Source organism: Henckelia pumila, chromosome 4, assembly GCF_033568475.1.
Source record: "Henckelia pumila isolate YLH828 chromosome 4, ASM3356847v2, whole genome shotgun sequence".
NCBI lineage: Eukaryota > Viridiplantae > Streptophyta > Magnoliopsida > Lamiales > Gesneriaceae > Henckelia > Henckelia pumila.
In genome coordinates this window covers 228589597-228617092 of record NC_133123.1, presented here as the reverse complement: position 1 = coordinate 228617092, position 27496 = coordinate 228589597, and the positions used below count along the sequence as shown (strand labels likewise).

The following is a 27496-nucleotide window of genomic DNA, read 5'->3' as shown; positions in this document are numbered from 1 at the left end:
CCTAAAAAATTATTAAAGAGACTGAAATAAAAAAGTAAATTGATTAAATAATTTTTTTATCAGTTATATTTATAAAAATATTGTTAACCTAAATAAAAATATTTTATAAAAATTCTACATTTACCATATTAATATTATTTTTTAAAATTTAAAGACATAATAAAAGTCTCGTTTATATATAATTAAAATTCGAAAAAGATATTTTTATTTATGTTAACCAATATTTTTATAAATATAATTGATCAAAAAAATTTCATTTAATGACTATACTTTTTTATTTTCGTCTCTTTAATAATTTTTTAAATGGATATCAAAATCGAAATTTAAAATTAAAATTAATCAATTTTGAGAAACAAAATTTCACATTTAAAATAAATAAATTATAAGTTTATAATATTCAAGCGTCCGCTGTCTCTGACAGAGTTTTACGTTATTTGTAATATATAATTTTAAACACATTATTTTTTAAATTATTTTTTTATTTTACATTAAATTTAATAAAAACCCCATGAATTTAGTTATGCACAAGGCGATATATGTGATGGGAGTTTTTTGTTTTATAAATATGATTTATGTAGTCTAAAACGGTAATTTTAACCTGAAATCTAAAAAAATAAAATAAAAAATAAAGTTAAATTTGTTTCTATAATTTATCATGTACATCTATCTGCAAGCTGGTAAATGCCATTTCCGTGGTGTCAGTCAACCTGTCTGACCGCGGACTCTCTCGTGCAAAGATGGGAATTCCGTCCACAAAAGGCGGCGGCGGCGGCGGCGGAGTGGATGCGCTGAGTGAAAGAGCAGCACGGATGAGAGAGGCTCTGGTGAAGAACCAATCTATCACAGACAACATGGTCTCCATTTTGGGCTCATTTGACCATCGCCTCTCCGCTCTTGAAACTGCTATGCGTCCCACTCAGGTAACAATCTTTTATTTAATGCATTATGTTTGGATCTTGAGTCAAAGTTTTGATCTTCAGAGTGACTTGGAGAAGATGGGTTGCAATTTTCATTTCTTGATCTGTTTTTTTTTTTTGGTAATGGTGAAATCAGTCCTTTGTTTTTGTTTTGTTTTTTATCCCAACTATGGAGAGATCTTAAGAAACTTCGGAAACGGACCAAGTATATCTTTTTTCTCATCTTTTTGAGCTCTCTGTTTCCCCTCTCTTAGATTCTAACTTTCATTTTGGAAAGGCTTTTTCTGAAAATTTCCAATGCATTACCTCTTCTATACTGGTTTATAGAATTCTAAGTTTAAATTTCTATTTATGGATTTCCCGGTTCGAAGTTACTAATTTTATTTTACTGTCTTTCACTTCTTTCTTATTCCGATCTCTTCCCCTGTGTCAAGTTCACTGTTTGATTAATTTGACAATTCGACCCGGAATGTATGTATGTCTGAATATAATCACTCAGGGCCAGCTAAGAGAACCAAATTGATAAGCTGCTTCTTTAGTGTCATATACATATATATGTTTTGGTAGTTCTACTGGGATATTTTGGTAGATAAAACTTTGATACCACTCATTAAAAGAAAAATGCCGGCTTAGTTACTCAAGTTTTGAATTTTTGATCTGGTTTCTGTTACTTTTGGCAAAACAACATTAGATGGAAGCATTCTAATAGTGCATTTCATTACTTTTTGGGTCAGATTTCGGGTCCAACTGTTCTGAACCGAACCTGAAAACCCCCAATCCTAACCTGATATTTTCGGGTTGGATTCAGTTTTGATACCCTGCTAAGACATGTAGGTGGTAATGAGGTATGCAAAATAAAAACAAAGATGTGAGAGACCTAATCTCCCAATACATAAATTGGAGCATACAAGCCTATATGAAAAATAGATGAATGTGTACTGGAGATTTGGGATCGATATCAGAATCTCATGCTAAGTCTAGAGGCGCTTAATTGTGTATCACTATGCTCCAAAAAACCGGTGGGTCTCTCACACTCTATAAGATCTTGGGCCTTTAATGTCATGGGTCACCGTAACATCAGTAAGTGGCACCCAGTATCCGACCGTCCAAGAAAAATAGCTGAGGGGTCTCACTATTTAAAGTTGATCTCAAAGGATAACAAGTGCAACATGATACACAATGCAATATATACAAATGACAGGAAAACATGCATCATGTGAAAATTAAAAATATGCAACACATAGGAATGTATACTCATATGGACATCTCAGTACTTACGTACCTCTAAATTGGTATGTAATGTCAACACTCTTGACTTAGACATTACAACAAAACTGGATACTAATATCTCGTCAGATCATTACTAATATTCTGGCTAGTCCTTGCATAGATTTCAACGTGCTTTATAATTCTTCGTATTATCCTCATCCAATTAATGAAGGCTTCTGCATTATACTTCGTCCGTTAGCTTTTTGGGAACGCTTTCTTCATCGATAGCTCCTCGAGTCTCCACCTATTCCGGAAGCACTTTTCAACTCAACTAATCTTTCAAAAACGGATAGAAAACCTCAATAGATACTAGTAATCGAGAGAATTATGCAAATGGTGCCAAGGAAATGAATCTCACATGACATATTTACACACGGAGTTTGTTAAAAATATGAACGACAAGAGAAGGGAGAGAAATATTGTTTCTCATATATTTTACTAACTTCTAGAGTACAATATAAATAGAAGAAAGACTAACCTAATAATCTGAAATCCCTATGTTTCAGTATTATTATTCAAACTAGATATGTTATCTTCTAATCCTACAGAATAAATGATAAGATAAGAATACTCTAAATTTAAGATAATATCCATATCTCCAACACTCCCCCTCAAGCTAGTGAATAGATATTTATCATTCCTAGCTTGCTTGTCAATTCTTCAAATGCTGTTTTCGACAGGCTCTTAGTCAAGATGTCTGCAACTTGCTGCCTTGAAGGAATATAAGTCATGCACACACTCTTATCTTCAATCTTTTCTTTGATGAAATGTCTATCGACCTCAACATGCTTTGTTCTATCGTGGTGGACCGGATTGTGGGCAATATTTACAGCTGCTTTGTTGTCACAATAAAGCCTCATAGGTTCTTTGTTGGGTATTCTCAGTTCTTCAAGTACCCTTTTTAACCATATGCCTTCACATAGTCCTTGAGCAACAGCGCGTAATTCAGCTTCTGCACTACTCCGAGCCACTACCGATTGTTTCTTGCTTCTCCATGTTACAAGATTGCCCCACACATATGTACAATAACCGGTGGTGGATCTTCTATCCATTACTGACCCTGCCCAATCAGCATCTGTGCAAACTTCTATTAATCTTGGTTCCATTTTTCCGAAGAATAGACCTTTTCCAGGAGTGCCTTTGAGATATCTTAGAATTTTTCTTACTGCCTCCAAGTGTATGCTGCATGGAGAGTGCATGAATTGGCTAACCACACTCACAGCATAGGTAATGTCAGGCCTAGTGTGAGATAAATAAATTAACCTTCCAACCAGCCGTTGGTATCCTTCTCGATCAACGTTACTCTTATTATCTCCTGGTCCAAGTTTCAAATTCTGCTCCATTGGTGTCTTGGCTGGCTTGCAACCCAACATGCCTGTTTCTTTCAACAAATCTAGAGTGTATTTCCTTTGGGATATGGTGATTCCCAGTTTGCTTCGTGCTACTTCCATTCTCAAGAAATACCTAAGATTTCCAAGGTCTTTGATTTCAAACTCAGTAGCCAAAAACTTCTTCAATTCGTCTGCCTCTTCAAGATTATCTCCAGTGACGATGATGTCGTCTACATAGACTATCAAAATAGTAATTCTTCCATCCTTGGAATGTCTGAAAAATAGAGTATGATCAGTTTGTGCTTGAATATATCCACGACTTTTGATGAATCTAGTAAACCTCTCAAACCACGCCCGAGGAGATTGTTTGAGTCCATATAGAGCTTTCTTCAGTCTGCATACTTGGTTAATTCCCTGTTTTTCTTCAAATCCAGGAGGAAAATCCATATACACCTCTTCATTGAGGTCCCCGTTCAAGAACGCATTCTTCACATCTAATTGCTGTAATGGCCAATCAAGATTAGCAGCTAATGACAATAAAACTCTTACAGTGTTTAATTTGGCTACAGGAGCAAAAGTTTCTTGATAGTCTATGCCAAAAGTTTGAGTAAATCCTTTAGCCACCAATCTCGCCTTGTACCTCTCAATGCTCCCATCTGCTTTATACTTAATTGTGAAGACCCATTTGCATCCCACAGTCCTCTTATCCTTGGGCAGTGTTGCGATCTCCCATGTGCCATTTTTTTTCAGAGCATTTATTTCTTCAAATACAGCCTTTCTCCAATCTGCCCTTGCTAGAGCATCATGAATAGTTCTAGGAATCTCATTAGTTGAAAGGTTACAAGTAAAGGTTCGAAAATTGGGAGAAAGATTATTGTAAGAAATAAAATGTGAGATAGGATGTGCAGTACATTTTCTTACTCCTTTGCGAAGTGCAATGGGTATATCAAGTTCGGAAGAGGTTACCTCTGGTTCAAGGGCTTGTGGAGGTGGATCCGGTTCAGCCTCTTGGTTCTGCTGAGCTTTAGTTGGCTCTATCCCTTCAGCTCGCTTTCTCCTAGAATAAACAAAGGTATTTTTCAGCTCCGGAGAGTAGCATTTATAGCCTTTCTGAGTTGCTGAATAACCTATGAACACACATTTTATGGCACGAGGGTCAAGCTTGGACTTGTTTGGGTTGTGATTGTGCATGAAAGCAGTGCACCCAACTGTTTTAGGAGGTAATGATGAAATGGCACGAAAGAGGGGATATTGTTTTAACAGAGTTGAGAGAGGGGTGTAAAAATTGAGGACTCGGGTAGGCATTCTATTGGTTAGATACGCAGCTGTTAGCACCGCTTCTCCCCAAAGATACTTTGGAATATGCATAGTGAACAACAAAGCTCTGGCCACCTCTAAGAGATGAAGGTTTTTTCTCTCGGCAATGCCGTTTTGTTGAGGTGTGTTTGGGCAAGAACTATGGTGGATAATACCCTCACTAGAAAGATAATTCCCAAGAATGGATTGATAGTATTCACGGCCATTATCAGTGCGGAAGACTTGAATGGTGGTTTGGAATTGTGTTTTGATCATAGAGTTGAACTTTTGAAAAATTTGGCCAGTTTCTGATTTTTCTTTTAAAAGGTAGACCCAACACACCCTAGTATGATCATCAATAAATGTGAGAAACCATCGAGCCCCAGAATAATTCTTTACACGTGATGGACCCCAGATGTCACTATGAACTAATGCAAATGGGCGACTTGATCTATAGGGTGTAGCAGGAAAAACAGAGCGTGTGTGCTTGGCTAGTTGACAAATTTCACATGATAACAAGCTGGACAAGCTAGAACTTTTATTGCCAAACAAAGATGGGAACATATGTTTCAAATACTGAAAGTTTAAATGTCGTAATCTACGATGCCATAACATAATTGTGTCTTTATTGGAAAAAGATGAATCTATTTCAGCCTGAAAAGCTTGTTTATTCTTAGGAATAACAGCTTCAAGGTAATAGAGCCCTCCTTCCACTCTAGCATTGCCAATTGTCTTACCCGAATCCTGCTCCTGAAATATGCAACAAGACTTGGAGAATTTAGCTGTGCAATTTTGATCTATGGTGAGCTTGCAAACTGATAACAAATTGCAGGTCAGATTTGGGACATGTAAAACAGAGTGAAGGGTTAATGAATCTGAAATGCGAACTGAACCTTTACCAGCAACAGTGGAAAGTGTTCCATCCGCAATTTTAACTTTCATATTGCCAGGGCAAGGAGAATAAGATGAAAATAGCAGGGAACTACCTGTCATATGGTCAGAAGCGCCTGAATCGATGATCCAGGGTTGGTTTGCTTCTGTTACAGCTCTATATGCAGTGGAAAAGGTACCTGTTTGTGCTAGGGTACATGAGGCTGATGGAATTTTTGTCATGGGTTGACTAATCAGCTTCTGAAGATGTTCCAGTTGATCTCTGTTCAAGTTAATGCTCACTGATTCAGTATCAGGGAATGAAGATGGGTTTGTAACACTTTTAGCAGTTGCTTTAAACCCCGTGTTATCATAACCCCTACTGCGTGGCTTCCAATTTGCAGGCTTCCCATGCAACTTGCATTGAGACCTCTTTAAAAAAATTTTGGAATTTAATACATCTGAGGTAGACTCCTTGGATTCCTTAGAACTCTCCGTCATGGCTGTTTTTACTATGATTAATACGAAACAGAAACCTGCTCTGATACCATGTTAAAAATATGAACGACAAGAGAAGGGAGAGAAATATTGTTTCTCATATATTTTACTAACTTCTAGAGTACAATATAAATAGAAGAAAAGCTAACCTAATAATCTGAAATCCCTATGTTTCAGTATTATTATTCAAACTAGATATGTTATCTTCTAATCCTACAGAATAAATGATAAGATAAGAATACTCAAAATTTAAGATAATATCCATATCTCCAACAGAGTTCACTTTCTAAACCGACTCTGCGGCTGAGTGTCATGCTGGAGTTGTCATATGTCTGCACGATTAAGATCGGAAGTTCCGATCACATGTTTGGAAGTTTTGAAATATTATTTGTCGATTTACATTTGAGGTCTTGACGGATTGTTGGTCCGAACACCCTTCGAAAGGTCTGCGACCTTTTCGGTAGTTATGAATTAGTTGACACTTAATAATTTGTTTGCTAATTAATAATGTTTGAATCCTACTTAAAAAAAATACATTATTCATAACTAGAGATGTCAAAAATGAACCGACCCGCAAACCCTCAAACTATTCATGGAATCACGGATGCCCCTAGTACGAATAGGCTTTCGAGAATTTGATTTCAAAAATTGATTCTATTGAAAGGAGCCTTTACTAGCCCGCGGATGCTTTAGATATTTATTTTGCTTTACTGTTCAATGTAAATATAGTAAATCATGTGGAAGAATGATCAGGAGACACATATGTAACAGTTTATACTTCAATTATGATTTGCATGTTTTTGCTCGCATGATGGACTACATTTGTTTTAGTTTGAATTTGAATAACTATTGACACCTAGGAAATAGTTTATACTTCAATTATTGTTTGTATGTTTTTTGCTCATATGGATTTGCATTAAAAATTCAAAAACTTGAACTAACTGACAATGACATTGGGCCTAGTGAATTAGAATTATCGGACGTATATTGGAAAGAGATACACCCACAAAGACCGATATATAATGCATGCTCCAGATTTATCTGACGATGACGGGGAGAACGCCTCTAAATCATCTGTGTGACTCCGATTATGGTTTGGTTCAAGAGACTGATAATCCCATCTTATTAGGGTTTAGAAAAACAAAGATGGTCTATCAATCTCCTAAACAAACCTTAATCTGCGAGATGGATGTTACATGGATGACTTAGAAGGCTTCTCCTCGTGATCGACAGAAAAATCTGAAGCATGCATTATGTATCTGGCTTTGTCGATGTATCTCTGAGTCTCTCCAATATCAATGTTTGATAATTCTAATTCACTAGGTGAATCACTATCGCTCACTGTTTGTTTCCTTCAAGTTTTTGAATTTTTAATACAAACTCAACCCTTATTCAAATTTAAACTAAAACAAATGTTTTTTATCATTCGAGCAAAAACATACAAATCATAATTAAAGTCTAAACTATTTCTCGGGTGTCAATAGTTATTCAAACTAAAACAAATGCAGACGATCGTGCGAGCAAAAACGATAAAATCGTAATTGAAGTCTACACTTTTTGCTACGTGTGTCATCTTCATTCCTCCACGTATCTTTCAAATTGTAATAGTAAAGTCTAAAGATTCAATGTTACCCAGTTCTGAAATCAAAATCTCGAAAACCCACTTAGGCCATGGACCAGCCGTGACTCATGAACAGTTTAAGGGTTGGCGGATCCTTAATTATTGAATAAAATATTGTTTAAGCAGGATTAATACATTATTAACTAAGCAAACGAGTCATTAAATATCAATTAATTCAGAACTACCAAAGGTTTGTGTGGACCTTCCGAAGGGTGTTCGAACGTACAAACCGTCAACACGTCCGACGATGATCGACAGTTCAGAACTTCCAAACATGTGATAGAAACTTCTGATCTTAGCTTTGAGCTAGATTTACTTGAACCTCTTTTGAGGATTAGTGGATCACTGGTCCACAATTTGTACTTTAATTATTTTAATTATTAATAATATTTATGTTTCTGATAAAAAAAAAAAAGGTTTTCTATCAAGTTTTCAAAGGCCAGTTGAGTTGCGAAGTGTTTCCAGAATAGGTTGATACTTTTATGTACTTTATAACAAAAATTTGTGTATTGTATATTTGAATTTTTTTTTAATTGCATATTGATGTCATAAATATTTATCATGTAGTATTTATTTTGTAAAATATTGATTTTTAAAATAATTATTTATTTTGTGTAGTAAACATGCTTTAAATTTTCTACAATTAGAATTTCAAATTTAAATCATATTTAGGCTAAATTTTGTTGTTATGTATTTAAATTAAAATATTATTATTAATATTATGTGTTATAAATTTTTAATTAATTATTTTTTTCTCTAATTCTTTCTCAGTTTTTCTTCTGTTTTTGGAAAGTAAATTTCCCAGTATCAAAAGGAGGTTGTTGGAATGTAGAAATCAGTCCTTTTTTTTTTGCCCCACCATGTCGAGATCTTGAGAAACTTCGGAAATGGACGAAGTATATCTTTGTTTCTCATCTCTTATATGTTTTTTCTCCTCCAAGATTCTAACTTTCATTTTGGAAAGGCTTTTTATTAGTTTTTCTAATGCATTAGATCGTCTATACTGGTTTATAGAATTCAAAGTTTAAATTTCTATTTGTGGATTTCCCGGGTTTAAGTTACGAATTATAGTTTACTGTCTTTCAGTCTTTCTTATTCCGATCTCTATCCCTGTGACCTGTGTCAAATTCACTGGTTGATTCATTTGTCAAATAAATGACAATGGTACCCGGAATGTATGTCTGAATAAGATCACTTAGGGGCAGCTAAGATAACCAAATTGATAAGCTACTTTTTTATGTAGTGTTTGGGATTGCTTCTAGGAAGCACTTTTGAGTTTTTCCTTTACAAAGTTTGATAAGATCACTTAGGGGCAGCTAAGATAACCAAATGGATAAGCTGCTTTATTAGTGTCATATATATACATATATATGTTTACTTATAGTTGATCTTATCAGTTCAATTTTGTGCTTTTTAAAAATAAGATCTCGATCTCCTGATCTCCTCTGAATATTCATTTTAGGTTTGGACCAATCATATTTTCTTATGAATTCCATGTTTCTTGAGTTTTACTGATAAGGTAGTTCTACTGGGATGTTTGGGACATAAAACTTTGGAAACCTCTCATTAGAAGAGAATGCCAGTTTATTGACTCAAGTTTTGAACTTTTGATCTGGTTTCTGCTACTTTTGGCAAAACAATATTAGATGGAAACATTTAAATATTGCACTTCATTAGTTGGTGCAAAACATATGCGCAGATCATGATGCACAATTGAGTTGGAGCCCTAAAAATCTGTAATGTTTAGAGTGGTTTCCATGAATGGTTTTGTAGCTTTTGTGATTCACGTAACCGTGAGAAGCATGACGAATGAATTATAAGTTACCGATGTTTTATTCTTTTTGATGAATAGCTGACATGCCATTGTTGGGACTTGGAATCACAATCTTTACGCTTTTATCTCTCCTGATTCTGTATTTGTTACTTGATTTACCTTTTTCAGATTAGAACGCACGCTGTTCGGAGAGCTCATGAAAACATTGATAAAACTTTGAAGGCTGCTGAAGTCATATTGGCTCAATTTGATGTTTCACGCCAAGTAAGAACTCATGTTTAAATTATTTTAAACACTAATATTCGGATGATCATCTCAATTTACATCTTTTGCCACTGTAAAATGAGATAGGTTACTTATAATTTTTTTATCGTGGTCGACAAATTACACCAGAGACATTTCAGTATAAGAGTTGGATCTATTTATAGTTACTGGCTGCATCAGTCTCTTATTATAGGCATTGCATACCCTTTCTGGATGACATGAAATCAATAATTACTTAGGTTTTCGTGGTTCTGAGATCAACACAAGAATTATTTGCTACGGATCTTGGACATCTTCTTGGCAAGAAGGGCAGAATTTTTTGGGTAGTGGTGGTTCATGACATATGTTGGTCCGTGTGGTTGGAGAGGAATAGAAGAATTTTCGACAATATTGAAGATTCGATTGACGAATGCTGGGAAAAGATCAAAATTCGAATATCTACTTGGATTGGGTCTCATGTAGAGTTTGAGAATGTCTCGATCTCAGATTTGTTAAGAGATTGAGCTTTTGTCCGTTGTTGATATAGTAGGGTCATGCTTAGACTTTTGTTGTTAGCGGATCACTTATCCGCCAATTGTAATTAATAGCATTCTCATAATTAATATAATAAAATTCTTATCAAAAAAATAAATATATAATTAGTTAGGTTTTCTAGGTATCATAAAATAGAAATTTGTAGATGGAAAAAGAAAAATAAAGTGGAGCAGGGCCGCAGGGGCACTGGCTTCGCATCAGTAGTTCCATATTAGGTGATGTAAAATAAAAAAAAATTTATATGTGCTGCTCACCACTGAATGAAGGAGATATGGGAGAATAGTTATGTTACACCTAGCTTGGTCATTTTTGTATCATGAATTCAATACTGTATTTTTTTTCTTAACTAATTTCCTTCTGAGTTTCTCAATTTGGTGTTATTTGTATGCTTCTTCATGTGTGCTTTTGGAGCTTGATATGTTTAAGTTCTCTTTTAAACTTCAATTGTGCGTGATCATGAACTATTCTTGACAAAAAAAAATTTGTGAAGTGGTTTATTTGGTTCACGTAAATATGATGACATGCCTTGTCACATTACACCCCTTAAGTTTAGTGTTCCTTGTTGGCTTCAGTCGACAACGAACTTTAAATCTCTCAGTGTCAGAACTTTCTAGGGATTGGAGTCTTAATTTTTGTTAGTTGGCTCGAGTTTCTAGATTTTGGGTAGTTCTTTGTGGAGTTGACCTCTGATCCTCCTGTTTTATCTAATTATCTTTATTTCTTGTTAATAATATTCGGTTTCCTATATAAAGAAAAAAACAAGAACACGCAGAATTTTACTTGGTTCGTATTTTAATAATCCTAGTTCCTACATCCAAGGTTCAGGGTTACAGAGGATGACCATGCAATTTCCAGCAGGTGTCCTTGGTATGACCCGGACGCTTGCAATGGTCACTCCAGGGCCTACCAGCGCGACGAGGCTGATCTTCAAACCGGGAAACCAACGCAGATGTTTCTGAAATGTGAGGGGCAGCAACATTGTTTAACATGATCTTTCTCCGGCTTTCCTCTCGACGGACTTCAGCAAACACCTCTCGGATGTTTGGAAAGGGAGATCGGCCGAGGACACGACCTTTAACATCATCGAGGTCCTTAGAGAGGCCTGAAAGGAAGTCGAAGACCTGCTCAATATTCTGAAGTTGCTGGAAGTGGAGCCGGTCAGTAGCACAGTGCCATTCGAAGTCAACGTAGAGATCACTCTCGTGCCACAATCCCACCAACTGATTGTAAAACTCTGTGACAGATCGGGATCCCTGCTTCATCTGGCGGATCTGGGTTTTTAGTTCGAACATCTGTGAGGCATTCCCGACATCGGAGTATGTCGCCTTGATTGAGTCCCACAAATCTTGAGCAGATGGAAGAAACAAATAGGATTTCCCAATGGTCGGATCCATGAAGTTAATAAGCCAAGCCATGACCACTGAATTTTCGGTGTCCCATGTCTTAAACGTAGCAGCAGTGGGTTCGGGCATCGGGTTGTCACCTGTAAGATAGCCGAACTTTCCTTTGCCTTGGAGAAACAGTTTCACAGATTGAAACCATTGCAGAAAATTCACTCGGTTCAACTTGTGAATAGTAATGACTAGAGATGGAGTCATATCTCCTAGAGCTTGTCCTGAGGCTACAATGGAATGGCTGTTTTTCTCTGAAGACTCGACCTTTGGTGTTTCAGACGCCATTTTTTTTTTTTTCTAAAGAATGGATCGGAATGGCTCTGATACCATAAAAGAATTGATGCTCAACAATTCTGAATGATTTATTAGGACACAAGAACAACATGTATATATACAACAATAGGAATCAATAATAATTCCCTGAGATTCTAAGATCCTCTAAAAAAGAAAACTTACCTATTGACTATGACTAGAATATATGAATAATTATATCATAATTATATACATAAATAACTTCTCACAAATCTAACATAATTGGGCTGATAGCAAACTCATCTTTTAAGTAATATGAAGGCCCACTAGATTGAGACACAGATAAAAAAAATATGGTGCAACCTTAGCCATCCAATTCAGCATATAGAGGCAGGAATAATCTTCACACTGGCTTTGGAAGAGTTTCTATATAGTTAAACAAATCTAGAAAGGTGTTCATGTAAAGGTGTCTTGGTGTTGGTGTTGGTGTTGGTGTTGGTGTTGGTGTTGGTGTTGGTTTTGTAATCTACCACTATTGAGTTCAATACAGAAAATGACTAATGGGTTAGGTTAGAATAAGCACTAGAATCCAATTATTAAAATATGCTCATCGAGTTGAGTGTTGATAAGTAGAATAATGGATTGGTTATGTTTTCTACAATTTGTTGTGAACAACAGTACCTTCATAAAGCTTATGTCCATATATATATTCGTTATTGTCCATTTTGCAAGAATATTGCTGGCGGGGTCTAGATCAGTTGCTTATGAGCTGATAACTTATGCTTCACAGCGGCTAAGTTTTGGATCATGGCCATCTGACAATATTGTTACATCACATCTGCTTTGTCACTTATCTTTATATTGTCGATGTAAACTGGCTCTAAGGAGCAAGCGATTTAGAAATATAATCCAATTTTCTCTTTGTTACTTGAGGCAATGTTTCAACAAACGTTTATGTTCATTTATCTTTGTTTTTATGACATCTATTTAAATTGTTGTCTTCAATTCTGTTTAGGCTGAAGCAAAAATACTTAAAGGGCCAAATGAGGATCTAGAAAGTTATCTTCAAGCAATTGAGCAACTTAGGAATAATATTCAATTTTTCAGCAACAACAAAAGCTTCAAGAGTAGTGATGGAGTGATCAACCATACAAACAATCTACTTTCAAAGGCAATCTCTAAGCTGGAAGAGGAGTTTAAACAACTTTTGTCATACTACAGGTTTGCTTCTCTTTCTTTCTGGAACTATCCTGATAGGTTGAAAATGGCTGTTAGATTAGAGGATGTTACCGGTTATTTTCTGACGAGATCTTATGTTAATCATTTTTAAGCCTATAAGTGTTCAAAATTGACTGTGAATAATTTCATTACTCTACCCCTCTTGGTATGTATTGTTCGTATTTTGTGAATAGCTGTTATTGAAAGTAACAGCAAGATAAATTAATCTTTATATTACACATGCTATAAGACAGAGACAAAGAGTCATTCAGACATACATACGCAACCAGTATAGCTTTATACCTGCCATACAATTGTGTTTTATGTACTCTAAATTGAATTTTCTTCTTACCAGCAAACCTGTTGAACCTGAAAGACTTTTTGAGTGCCTCCCAAATTCTATGAGGCCATCGTCAGGATCACCTGGAGATTCCAGTGGCAAGATTCCATCATCCAAAAGCCATTCAGAACATCAGAACAATGGCACAGAAAATTCTGCATATACGACACCAACCCTAATTCCACCTCGAATTTTGCCCCTGCTGCATGATTTAGCCCAGCAGATGATTCAAGCTGGGAATCAACAACAGTTGCAAAGAATATACCGGTAAATCCATCTGTTTTCCGTACATGAGCCATACGATAACAAGCGATTTCATTCTTCTTTCAGAAGACCTATTGGCACTTAAATGAAACTTTTGAATCGGTTGGAGGTTGAAGAGTGAATCATTAACATGTCAGGCATAGTATTCCAGTGTTTGGTTTGTCTAATCTGTTTGGCCTTTGGAAAGATGCTGTAACACTATTAATATTTTCTTGCCATACTCGGTATGCACTAGATCAGTTTGGTACTCTAGGGTGATGCCTGAGGAGTTACAATTTCTAGTGGCCATTTACGTCATGATATCAATTTGTTGAAAAAAATATTAATCATGTTACAAAAGCTTATTCATAAACTGAACAGCTAAATTATGATACAATTCCGGTGAACCTTGCAATTTCAAGTGGTTCAAGCTATTGTGCTGAACAACTTGTGTCGTTGTTTGGAATAATGATTAGGAAATGCACTGTTATTCACGAGTTTGATTCGGGGCACTGGGGAATAAAGTGTTTTAAGGTGAAAGTTCATGATGCATTAATTTGTGGTTGCATTCCATTGCAATGCGAACCGGTTTCTGATTCTCTGCTTCCTATTTTTCAATCGCGCTTTCCCTTTTCTTTACGCTTTCACTCTTTTAATTTTCTGAAGGAACTGAACTTGTTTTCCGTCAAGTGTTATTTTGTGTTTATTTGTTCTATTCTTGCAATTAGATGTCCCACTGCAGGTTATCAGTTGCAACAGATGTGTTACAATCTTTACACTATTTTTCACATGTGAAGACATGATGTGACTTGAATTCAGGAGATATGTTGAACGAACCTTATCGGCGAAATATGAATAATTAGTTGGCTGTTAGTGATCTTTTTGCTATGATTCTGTCAAAAACTATATTTTCCATGGCTATTGTTTGTGCCTCCAGAGTCCAGACGACGTCACCAGAGTGGCTTGAACCCAATTTTGGTCCCTTTGTCACGGTTCTTGGTCCAGGTTGAGAACAACTTTAATTTGAAAGGGAAGAACCCTCGATGATTTCACGTTTCTCTCTGAGTTTCTTGTAGAAACAATCAAGGTAGGACCACATTAACAACATTGATTTTCTAAATATTTAGGCATTAATCATAAGAAATTTATTTTCAGTGATTTTGATATTTTGAGAGTAAGATAGATACATATGAAACCTGTAGAAGATTCAGGAATTAAGTGGACTGAAAAGTTCTGAGGATCTAGTTTGAAGTTCACTCCTGGGGTAGAGTCTGAACCAACAAAGCTTTCTGAGCTGATCCAATACATGTGGTGAGCTCTTGAAATAGCCACTTAACTTTAACATCCATCCTGTGCAGTAAAATTTCTACTGCACTATGCTATACCTTAAATGGATATTGTATATCAAATAAGTATCAGCTATGTGTGGGAATTGATTTCAAATTCTTTATAATATGAAGTATTGTTCTTTTTTTCCTCACTTGATAAAACTATACTAGTTGTTCAAGTTTTACTAGTTCTTCTCTGTAGGGACACCCGTTCTCCAGTTTTAGAAGAAAGCCTTCAGAAATTGGGGGTGGAAAAGCTTAGCAAAGATGATGTACAAAAGATGCAGTGGGAAGTTTTGGAAGCTAAGATTGGGAATTGGATTCATTTTATGCGAATTGCAGTAAGTTTTCCTTATTAACAATGCAACTTTATTGACTGATTAGTTTTGGTTCAAGGATTAAACTAATCATGACCAAGCAGGTCAAATTGCTGTTTGCTGGAGAACGTAAAGTTTGTGACCAAATTTTTACGGGATTTGATTCTCTCATGGATCAGTGTTTTGCTGAAGTTACCAATGGGAGTGTTGCAGTGCTACTTAGCTTTGGAGATGCGATTGCCAAAAGCAAGAGATCCCCTGAAAAGTTATTTGTGCTTTTAGATATGTATGAAATAATGCGAGAACTTCACTCGGAGGTATGGGGAAATTCTTTTTAAGTAATAATTTTCTCGCGAAACCAGGGGAATCATGCTGGGGGATGATCTCTTGTTCGTCAAACGTTATAACTTTCATATAACAACTGTTTTTCAATTTTACGTCTTTACTTAAATTTGACAAGGTATTTCATGAGATTATTTTGTTATCTAGTTGTTTATAGAGATGGTCAATCAGTCCTAGACTTCAGAAGGAAACAGTACCTCCGATAATTAGTTTCCCTATTCAAAAAAGTTCAACATCTTTCCCCTTGAATACCAAATGTTCTAAGTCTGTAGGTGAGATGGGGTGTTGCTGGGGAATGTAGAAAGTTTCGCGCCGTCCCTTCCTAGTTATTAAATTCATATCTACTGTATGTGATTGAAGGAGACAGGAACTTCTAACTTTATTAGTATTTCCTTAGAAGATACAGTACCTGTTTGTCCTAGCGTCACATTGACTGTGAAATACAAACTTCTCAATTGGCTAGACACATGTAGTATAAACTCTTTTCTTACCATCGTGATGTGGCCACTATTATTTGTTACATCAGTTTTCTTTAGTTGTATTTAAGGTTCAATCACAATTTTAATGATTAGTTGCATTTCGGCAGATTGAGGCACTTTTCAGAGGTAAATCTTGCAGTGAAATTAGAGAATCTGCCTTGGGATTGACAAAGCGGCTTGCTCAAACTGCCCAAGAGACTTTTGGTGACTTTGAAGAAGCAGTTGAGAAGGATGCCACAAAAACTGCAGTTGCAGATGGAACTGTCCATCCTTTGACAAGCTATGTGATTAACTATGTGAAATTCTTGTTTGAGTAAGTCAAATAGTGTTATATTGCTTTTTACTTCATGCTTTTGTTAGATCTCATTTACCACTTTTGTTCCATTTAAACCCTTCTTTTCTGAAATTGCAATTTGAAACTTATGGAATATTAGCCATAAATAAACAAGAACAGGGTCTACAACTCTATGTTCTCACATGAGGATTGTGTGCAAATTTATATGCTGCTCGTAGAGAGACTGGACCATTTCATATATGTATTTGTTTGTGTTCGTGTGATTGTCAACTGAGATCTCCAATTATCAAATAGTACTACTAATTATGTCAACTCATCTACGTCGAAATCTATTGTGATGGTCTAAAAATGTCAACTTGGAACTAGATGAAAGACTGATGATATTGTTGGTCTGTTAGGTATGTCATTCTGCATTTGAGTGTCTGTAACTTCTTTTTTTTTTTTTATAAGAAACTGAAATATTATTAGAAATCTAACTACAAAGGAGGTGGACCAGTGATCCACTACGGCAAGCTCTGAATATTAAATAAAAATTAAAAGCTACTGAAGGGCTAAATTCCAGTCCCTATACAAATCCGAAACTGTTAAAGACTTGAAGTGTTTTGAGATTTGTAACCAAGAAGCTACTCTCAATTTGATCTTGTCGCAAGTCTCTTCACTCGAAACCTCTTCATCTTCGAAAATCCTCCTATTCCGTTCTAGCCAAACGATCAAGCAGACTTCTTTATATTCTCTATTGATTTTTCAGCTATCAATCAACATTGAAGCAGCTTTTTCAAGAATTTGAAAGCGGAGACGACTCTCATTCTCAGCTTGCAGCTGTTACAATGCGAATCATGCAGGCTCTTCAAACCAACTTGGATGGAAAATCTAAGCAGTATAAAGATGTCTCTCTCACTCATTTGTTTCTTATGAACAACATTCATTATATGGTCAGATCAGTTAGAAGGTGAGGAAATGCTCTTTTTTTAATGAGTTGCTAGATAATTGCTAATCGGTCTTTGTGCTTTGTTAAAATAGATCTTTTATATCGTTGCTTCTTGTAGGTCTGAAGCCAAAGATTTGTTGGGGGATGACTGGGTTCAAAGACATCGGAGAATTGTCCAGCAACATGCAAACCAATATAAGAGGATTGCGTGGGCAAAGGCTCGTACTTTAGTTTTCTTTAAAATGACCTTTGTTAACCTATATTTTCCATTTTGATTTCATGTTTGTTGTCAGGACTTCTAGGTTTTGTTTGGTTTGTTACCCAGATTTTTTTATCCTCAAAATAAAATCAGATAGTATAATTTTGTTTTCATTATTTTGTCAACATAATTTTCAACTTTCACATCTCCAAATATAATCATTACATTTAACTCAACTTTTCACCATCCCGTAAATACTTTATTTTTTATCATGGTTTAACTCACTGCATATTATTCTAAAGTAAAAAATAATTTAACACTGCTATTAGACAAAAATTGACATTTACAGTGACTATCGCATTACCTCAAAATGATAATGATACCAGACATATCTTATTTCCCGTAAACATTTCTCTTTTTGTTGAAGTCAGGATCATTGCGTAATTCATAAGCTTATGCCAGTCTTGGTGGACAGTTGATATTTAGTTGCCTCAGAAATTTAAATATTATTATAAATGGATGTATTTCATGGAGAATAATAAGTAAGCTGATACTGAACAATCTCACAAGGAGATATATATGTATATTGTTGTAATTGAAATTATAGATTAAGAGGCCTTTGGTATGAACATTCACCGTGAGGCTTGGAGGCATAACCCTGAGTAGGTTCAATATTGTTGTCCTTCATCTCCGTTCATCTTTACCCGTTGCTTTGTTCCTTCCACGTGATGAATTATTTGGTTTTATTCATATTTGTATTTGCATGTGGTAAGGTTCTATCCCCCTCTATGTACTTGAGTTTCAGCTATATATGTACCGATTGATGTCCATCTGAATCCCGTCGATTGACTGTTTTCTTACAAAATAATGTCGTTGGGGATAATTTGGGAGCCTACTTTTTTTTTTTCCCAACAGATTCTGCAGTGTCTATCTGTTCAAGGCTTGACTTCCTCTGGTGGTGGCAGTGCTGTCAGCGTCGATGGAGGAAACAGTAGTGGAGTTTCTCGAGCAATTATCAAAGACAGGTATTGCATGAGGTTCCAAATAGTGAAAATGTTCGCATTTAATTGTTGAATTTTTTAGATGTGCCACAAGTCAGTTACTAAATTAATGTTTATGATCTAGATTGAAAACATTTAATATCCAATTTGAAGAACTTCATCAAAAACAGTCTCAGTGGACAGTTCCAGACACTGAACTCAGAGAATCTCTTAGGCTTGCTGTTGCTGAAGTCTTGCTCCCAGCATATCGATCTTTCATTAAACGGTTTGGGTATGTCTGCACTTGTGATTTAACCATCCATTATGCAAGAAACTGAGTTATTCTTCTCCGTATTTTCTATGTTGTGCAAAAATCTCTGGTCAAACACACAATGAGAAGGGCAGGTTGTATAACATAGTGATATCAATTGCTCGAAACTATTGTGACCAAGATCACCCGGGGTTTTGAGTTGTTAGGACAGCATCTCATGTCCTGAACAGACAAACTTCTGGTTACTTTGCAGTTTGTAATTATCGGAACTTTGTAGGAGCTTATAAACCATGCATACCGATGTAAGCAATACAGCTAGCATAACTGCACTCCTTGAGATGTTGAACATTAGTTGAATTATTAGTGACACAAGCACCCCCTAAAATAATGAGGACCTTGAGTATGATATTAGAATATGTCAGTGCATCATAGTCAAATTACAAGGAATATCAACATAGATGAACAAATTACTCGACTTTTTTTCCCTTAAAAACAATAAATATTCTGGTGAAACAGATAACCCTTTTCGACATTTGGCAGGCCTTTGGTTGAGAATGGTAAGAATGCCCAGAAGTACATCAGATACACGCCGGAAGATCTTGAGCACATGCTTGGTGAATTTTTCGAGGGGAAAACCTTAAATGAACCGAAGCGGTAGACTTTTGATCGATGTTGCCACCATTCTCTGCAGTTTGATAAGTTACCGATATGTATTACCTCAGTGCGGCCGAAGGTTCATTGTTCCATTTGTAAGATTATTTTTCCTGTAGAACGAAGGTAATAAAAATGCTGGAAGCGTTTGGCGTGTAATAAGTGTGGTTAATTGCTTGTGTTGTGTTATTATTGTATAGTGAAGTTTGTATCACTTCAATATTTGCTGTGTAAGGTGTGGATATGCCACTTTTTAGCTCCCTAACTTGTTAATAAATAAATGTCAGTACTTCTCTGTAGTCTGTACAGAAGGCAACATCAAGATTAAAATAATGTATAATTTATATTCAACTCTTTACAATAATTTTATAAATTATATAAAGGCCATGTTTTCGTGGGACAATTGCAAATATTGATTTTAATTTATTCTACATACATATATTATTTACACTAGTAAAATGATGCACACGCGTTGCGTGTATACAATAACAATCAACATGATTTTATAAGATAAATTATATTTTAGATGAGAGAAGTTATAGTGAGGAGTGCATGGTAAGTGGGAAGTGCGAAGTGGGGAGTGGGGGGTTAGCTACACGTGAAAGAAGATGAAAGAAATCGTATTGTAATTGTAGGTTAAAATAAAGAGTTGGTGTTGTTCGCGGTGTCACAACATCAACGACAACACATTGCAGCGGAAAATAAACAAAAATAAATAAAAAAAAAAATTAATTTTGCATGAGTATAAAAACTCGTGCGGGTGCCTTAGTGTTAAATATCACTAGTAAACGTAAGATCAGTCTTACAAAAATAATCATAGTGATTTTACGAAAAGTCACTAAATCCTAAATTTCTCAACAAGTTGAGAAATCAAACTTGCATCCTAAATAATTAGAATATAAAACAAATCAGATGCAACTCCCGTAGCCTAAATTAAAGAGACAAAAAAATCTTCGATCAACACAGTTCCCACAGTGTTGTCTCTGATGTCTTCAACACGAACGGCAGTACGGGGACAAACAACAACAATGGTTGCAAAAGTTCTTCAGAATCTTCGAATTCTTCTATGTGATTTTCTTTGAATGCTCTTATGAATTCTCCTCTGAAGTGTACGATTGTTTGTGCGCAGAATCCTTTACTTATAGATGAGAGTCCAAGTAGAGAAAGGATTCCTTGTAGAGTCCTATACAAATAAGAAAATAAGTCTTTGTTAGGAATTAGACTCTTTTGATACCATCTTGATAATATATGATAACGATAATACACAATATTTCCTTATTAAGATAATACTCAATCTAGGTAAATATTTTATCTCAATATTTTCGATAATAACACATAAATATTTACCCTATCATATCAATTCATATCTTGATAATATTTCATAAACATAAATCCTTTCAATTCGATATCAAGATATAAGTTAAATATATATCCTAAATATATTATCGAGATCATAGAATATTTAACTATATCATATCAAATCATTTGTCTAGAAGGCAAAATTCAATATTCTAATTAGCACGTTTAAGGAAAAGATTTTCAAGGAATTAAAATTTTTTTCAATCTCCTCCTTTTTGACTTTCTGAACAAAACCTGCACAAATAATTATAAACATAAACTCCCCTTGAGTTTAAAACACTTCTCCCCCTGAATTAGTAAGTCTCCCCCTGAAGTGTTGTCCCAAGTGTTGGCAACACGACGGATAACATGGACAGTAATACGTGGGATTCTATAATTCATATATCAGAGCATAAGTGGGGTAGAAGATGTTAGTCTAGTTAACACATATCTGAGCAATTAAGGCACGTAACTAGAGCAAAAGAAAATAGATATAATAATCAGAAAATTAAAGCAAAGATGAGATAAGGAAAAAAAATATGGGGTGACACCAATCAATCCTAAAATTGATCAGTATCATATCCCTTCTGATCTTCAGTGTCCTCATCCTCATCGTCCTTGTTGTGCATTCTCTCCCCCTTTTTGGCCAAAAATGTCAAATTTTGTACGACAATCATCTAACAAGGTTCCATAAAGATCCAAGTCCTCCTAGGCTTGGGCAAACAGCTTTCAGCATGAATCATGAGAGCCTGAATGATAGTGAGAGAGAAATCCAGAGTGGATTTGTGAGACACAATTTCTTCAGGTTGTTCAGTGTTGTCTCCCGTGTTGGCAACACCGGGAACAACATCAACATCAGTAACAACAATAGTAGATTCAGACCAAAGAAGGTCAAAGTTTCTCTTCCCTCTTATTAAAGCAGCTGCAACCTGCAGATCTCCAGTCAGTTCAGAGATACCTTCACCAAAATCACAAAGCAAACCTTGAAACTCCAAAATTTCATAGATCAGAGATGGAAAAGACAGTTTGATGGATTTAATCTTCCATCTGCAAACTGGAGTATAGTCTTGAATACGAGCTTTGCTAAAAATGAAAGTGCTCTCAGTCCCTATAACAAATGACACAAACGCTTGTGGTCGAGTCACCACATTGAAGCTTGTAGAAAGCATCCAATGGCGTAAGATAGAGTAAAAGGATGTGAGCTGTGCAACAGAGAGTTGTCTAGGAAACTTTTGAGCAAACCACCAATGAGTAAGCAGTAGCTTCATGAATATTAGGGTGGTTTCCTTCTTCAACATCCGATGTATCATAAAGAGTATTGATTGTGGCAGGGTTGAAATCAAAAAGCTCTTTTCTCACAAAAATTCCAGCACTGGTTTCCTGCTGTAGGGAACCACTGAAATAAAAATAGCTTTTGATCCTTCAAAAATTCAACCAAATTGATCCTTCCATAGGCATCCACATCGATATTCTTCTCATCAATCAACATCGATTCACATACAAGAGCCACACAGCAATATCTTCTCCATAGTAGAACTTGAGGGAAAAGACAGTAGTCAAATAAAACTCAGCAGCATCCGTGTTGTCTGTGGTGTTGGCAACACCATCAGCAACACCAAATCCAGCATCAGCATCATATTCAGAAGACTTGATTCCTCACTAGCTTAAGCATTAGACTCAAAATGTGGAGGAATGATCAGATACATCGGGCCTGATTACAGCAAATTATTCCAGTATCTCTTTATCAATCTCATCATTAGAAGGTTGAGCAAAAACAACCACAAAAATATCAGTCTTCCCTTGCTTTAGAATGTCCAGAACTTAAGTCAAGGAAGCTTCATCATCATCATAAAAGACAATGTCCTCGGTAGCAATAGGAGAAACAAAAACATCAAATTCAATCATCAATCAATACTCGGCCAATAAGGCTTCATAGTATACACTGTCTTCCTTCTCCTGACTTATTTTCTTCACTGCATGATCCATCGAATATTGTACAGCAGCATGAGTGATCAGCAGAAAATCAGTTGTGGGAGCAGTGTTGCCCGCAGTGTTGGCAACACGAGGCACAACATCAAATTCAGACCAAGTAGGCCTATTTTCCCATTCAGCTAAATATGAGCAACCTTCAATTCTTCATCAACCAGAGACAAATACTCATCAATGTCTTAGATAAAGCCACATGATTCCAAAATCCCAAAGATGGGGGATGGAAAAGGCAAATTTGTGGACTTTATCAACCTCCATCAGCAAATTGGAATATGAACTTGAATATCAACTTCACCAAACTTGAAAGGTCATCAAGTTCCAGCACAACTTATACTTGGTTACCACAGTAGATTTGGTTGAAGGAGTCTCGTTCTTCACAATACTAATTGATTTTCAGCAGAACCCATTTCTCTTCAACATCAAAAGTGCGGTATAGAGAAGTGATAATAACTGAATCAAACATCTATTCGCTCATGCACAGACACTCTGAAAAACTTGGCAGATTGCTCAACATCTACGCTAGCAGTGAGGTTTGCAAAGAGTTCCAAAACATGCTTTTGACTGTAAGGAACAAAAGCAAAGACAGTAGCAAAAAAACCTCGAGTCTTGAACAAATTCAACCAAATTATGCCTCTTGAAAGCATCCAGATCAATCTTCTTCTCTTCATTGAACTCATGGTTGACATACAGATGTCAATCAACAGTAGAAGCTTCTGAATATAACTTGTGAGATAAGGAAAGTGACATGTCACAATCTGCATAAACAGTGTTGGCAACACCATTCACAACATCATCACCAGCAGAATCTTTAGTATTCGCTTCCTCAAATGCATCATCCTCAGAGATGAAAGATGAACTACCAAAAATATTTGGCCTGTTATTTGCAAGTTTTTGTTGCATATCTGCATCAGGTTCTTTCTCAAGGACAACAAAAGTAGGTACATGTATGGAAAAACCAAAAAATAGAAAGATAATATGATTAGCACAGAATGCAGATAAGCTTAAAGACACTCAAAACGAAAGAATGTTGGAAGACAATTTGATGACTGCAAAGACCAATTAAACATAAGAATGATCAAATCCATGAGTAATATATGCTTAAAAGAAATCCATTGGACAGTAAAAAGAAATTCAAACAATCAAACATTCAACTTCTAAAAAACTCATCCAGAAATACTTACCAATGAAAATTCTTATGGGTAAAACTTTTCAAATCGAGGAAATAAAATCCAACCTAATTATGAAAATAATCCGAGATTGAAAGCAATCCAAAATTTCCATAAATAACTCCACATCGGCTCAACTCCACTAAATCATTGTTGATCACAAAATTCATTTTTCAGTAGATAGAGTATTTCACCGAATTTTGTTCGTTTAGAACGTCAAACCCTGAACAGAAAATATTCACAATTCTGAATTCACATGCATGTCTTATTTTATACCTAAAACAGAGTGTAACATAAAAATAAAATGCAATCTGTGAGGACCCGGATTCTAATCTTTCAAACATAAATAAATCATGTAATCAAAAGAAATAAAAGTAATCAATAAGATATTTAGCGACGCACACCTTACATTCGGCGACGCAAAACCACGTCGCGAAAAGTAGATTTTTTTTTTACAGAGAGGGACGCGCGAGCGCGCCAAACGACGCGCGGGCGCGCATAACGCCCTGTTCGGGCCTTCGAGAGAGTGCAGGACACGCGGGCGCGCCTTCCGGGCTGCGCGGGCATGCATGGCCTGCTGTTTCTGCTCCAAAAATGACTCCAAAAGTGTAATATCATACCCATAAGGACTCTAACATGATCCAACTAATATTTTTCCAACAACGAGGTATTCAAATACATAAAAATGTAAAACAAACATCGATTCTAAGTTCTACAACTCAAAATGGAATACAAGGGAGTTCGAATACAAGGTATGACTTCTAAAACCAAGTCCTCACTCTATCATTTCCCACTCGATCTAGTCATGCAGCTTCTGACTCGATCCTGCCCCACCTGCCGTCAAGTACACATACAAACAAAACGACAGCCGGATAATCCGGTGAGAATATAATTCCCAATAAAAGAGACAAATCAAGCAATTCCAAATAATATATCAAATCATGTTATATAAAACAACGAGTCAATCAATTCAAAAAGGCATATCAGCACTCAACTCGAAATGCATTAAAATGCAATGCATGACTTCAAATCTCGGGATTATCTAATCGGATAATCGAATATCAATCGGTACTCGGTTGGGATCCCGGGTTCAAGTTTTTACGAACAACTTACCGACACACTCATTTGGGGTGGATGTCGCTCAACTCAAACCCCTAGACTTCAGAGCAACTATAAGAAGTATTCTAGCAATTGAAAAAACTCGAAATCCAAAGCCACTTCACTACAGCTCCCTAAATCGTCTAAGTTCAAAATGAATCGAATCTTCGGCTCAAGATGTATGCAAGTGAAAATAAACTCATCCAAGTTAAAATCAAATAATTCAAATAGCATACAAGTATGTGATTTCTTTTGGGCACTCGAATTAAATCAAATTCGAGTTAATCGTCTCATTCATTCAATTGTCGTCTTCTTACCTTTTCAAGTTCGTCGGGGATTCAAATCTAAAAATGACAACGAACTCAATCGTTATCGAATCAAAACAAGTCGAGCCATCTCAAGAAGTTCAATACTATACCGTTCTTCAATTCTCGAATCGATTCAACTTCCAAGTTCGATCCAAACCCGAATCTTTCAACTCAAATCTGAAAATGTGAAATACGGATTCGATATAAATCTTCTAACTCAAACAAACCCGGAAATCAAACCGAATAATAAAACCGATAATCTAAAACTCGATTTCGACGGCATAACGGCTATAAACGGTCAATCCAAAAATCAACAAACATCATCAAACAACTCAAACTATCTCATATCATCCTCCAATCCTTCAAAACACAACAAATCTCAACAATATTCAAAAACCCAATTTCGAATTTATGCTCCCAAAAATCATATAAAATCCTAACTTCGTTCTTTTTCCAAACCGACTTCGAATACACAGTCTATGCTAGCTCAAGAACAACATACTCGAAAATCATCAAATTCTGACAACCCAACAAAAATCAAAGTTCATAGATCGTAGCAAAACTTACGTCAAAACGAAGCCCTCGTTGCGGTGATCGTGAATCTCAACTCGAATCTAAAATCTGACGGTCGGATCGAGCGAATCAGACAAAAGGAAAGCTTGGAGAATTGATAGCCATGGCTTCTCTCTCTCGGTCGACGTGAAGAAGGGAGGAAGGAGAGGTATGGGAGAGAGAAAAGGTGATGTAGTGATAGATATAAGTCATGTCAAATAATATACACCCCTCATTGACTAGTCAATCGGCTTATTTGCGAACCGATCCCTGAAACTCCAAATTAAATCAATTCAATCCCGGCTCAATTAATTCCCATCAATTCAATTCTAATAATTAATAAATTCCACTAATCCCAAAATAATTAATTTCAAGGCCTTACACAATCACATGCACATGATATGTTCACAAGTGTAGTGTTGTCTCTCGTGTTGACAACATCATGAACAACACCATAGTTTTTCAAAAAGTATTTGAAACTTACACACTTGATTACCCTTGATTTCAGAAAATTCCAGAAGTGGTAGCTTGCACACTAAAAGAACAGTCTTCATTGGACTCAATTAGGTAGCTTTTTCCATTTTCTTCCAAATATTTATAAAGTTTGTACATATGACATTGGTCATCAAACTTATTAAAAAGTTGAATACTGAATTTGCGAAACCACCTTTCACATGGGACAAGAACATGGAATACACGTACATCCCTCAACTACTTAGTACTTTAGTCAGAGTTCGATTTTCAAGGCCAATGTGTTTCAATAAAAAATTTCTGCAGAAAAACTTGGCGTCAGTCGAATCATTGTAACACAAATTAAAACACTACACATCACAAAGTGTATGCAGAATGTTTAAAATCCTAAACATGCATGAAAAAGAAAAACAACAGTGTTGTCTATGGTGTTGTAACACCGGTGACAACACCAACAAAGGATTATAATCCACATATGCTGAGAGACCTCCAAAGAGTAGAAAATCTCTTGAAAACTAAATTTTTTGTGAATATAACTGTCAGTTGGTTATTAGTTCCAACAAAATCCATCTGGATCACACTTTTTTCTACCAAATCTTGAATAAAGTGACGTCGAATGTCAATGGGTTTTGTGCGAGAGTGTTGAACTGGGTTTTCTGAAATGTCAATCGCACTCAAATTATCACAATAAAAAATGGGGGGTTGACTTTTAAATTCACAATCCTCTAACATTTGGTTCATCAAAAAAGGTTGTGAACAAAAAGTTCCATCTCCAAGACAACAACACCCTCCCATAGTACATTTTCTATCATTCAAAACCCCAGCACATAAACACACAGTAAAACCAACAAGAATGGTATTTGTCTCCCTAGTGTACCACAATCTCAAATCCAAGGTGTCGAAGGTGTATCTTAAAATACTTTTTACTTCTTTTAAATGCTTGACCTTAGGATCAAATTTGTA

The 27496-nt window shown here is 35.8% G+C and overlaps 1 protein-coding gene across 1 annotated transcript; it reads left to right on the top strand.

Moving 5' to 3' along the window:
• The first annotated feature begins 673 nt into the window (after nt 1-673).
• On the top strand, nt 674-19910 carry LOC140859887 (exocyst complex component EXO70A1-like). Its single transcript, XM_073262497.1, has 12 exons — nt 674-920; nt 9745-9840; nt 13036-13241; nt 13594-13845; nt 15352-15490; nt 15571-15783; nt 16395-16600; nt 17331-17531; nt 17629-17728; nt 18625-18734; nt 18835-18981; nt 19501-19910. The coding sequence occupies exons 1-12, from the start codon at nt 738-740 to the stop codon at nt 19616-19618; spliced, it is 1971 nt and encodes a 656-aa protein (XP_073118598.1). The 5' UTR covers nt 674-737; the 3' UTR covers nt 19619-19910.
• Nucleotides 19911-27496: the final 7586 nt, after the last annotated feature.

Excerpts from the sequence above, each read along its gene's own strand:
- LOC140859887 (XM_073262497.1), top strand. The coding sequence starts at position 738 with ATGGGAATTCCGTCCACAAAAGGCGGCGGCGGCGGCGGCGGAGTGGAT. Across the intron at positions 13,242-13,593 it reads CAACTTTTGTCATACTACAG|CAAACCTGTTGAACCTGAAA; the intron begins GTTTGCTTCTCT and ends TCTTCTTACCAG. Across the intron at positions 15,491-15,570 it reads TTCATTTTATGCGAATTGCA|GTCAAATTGCTGTTTGCTGG; the intron begins GTAAGTTTTCCT and ends ATGACCAAGCAG.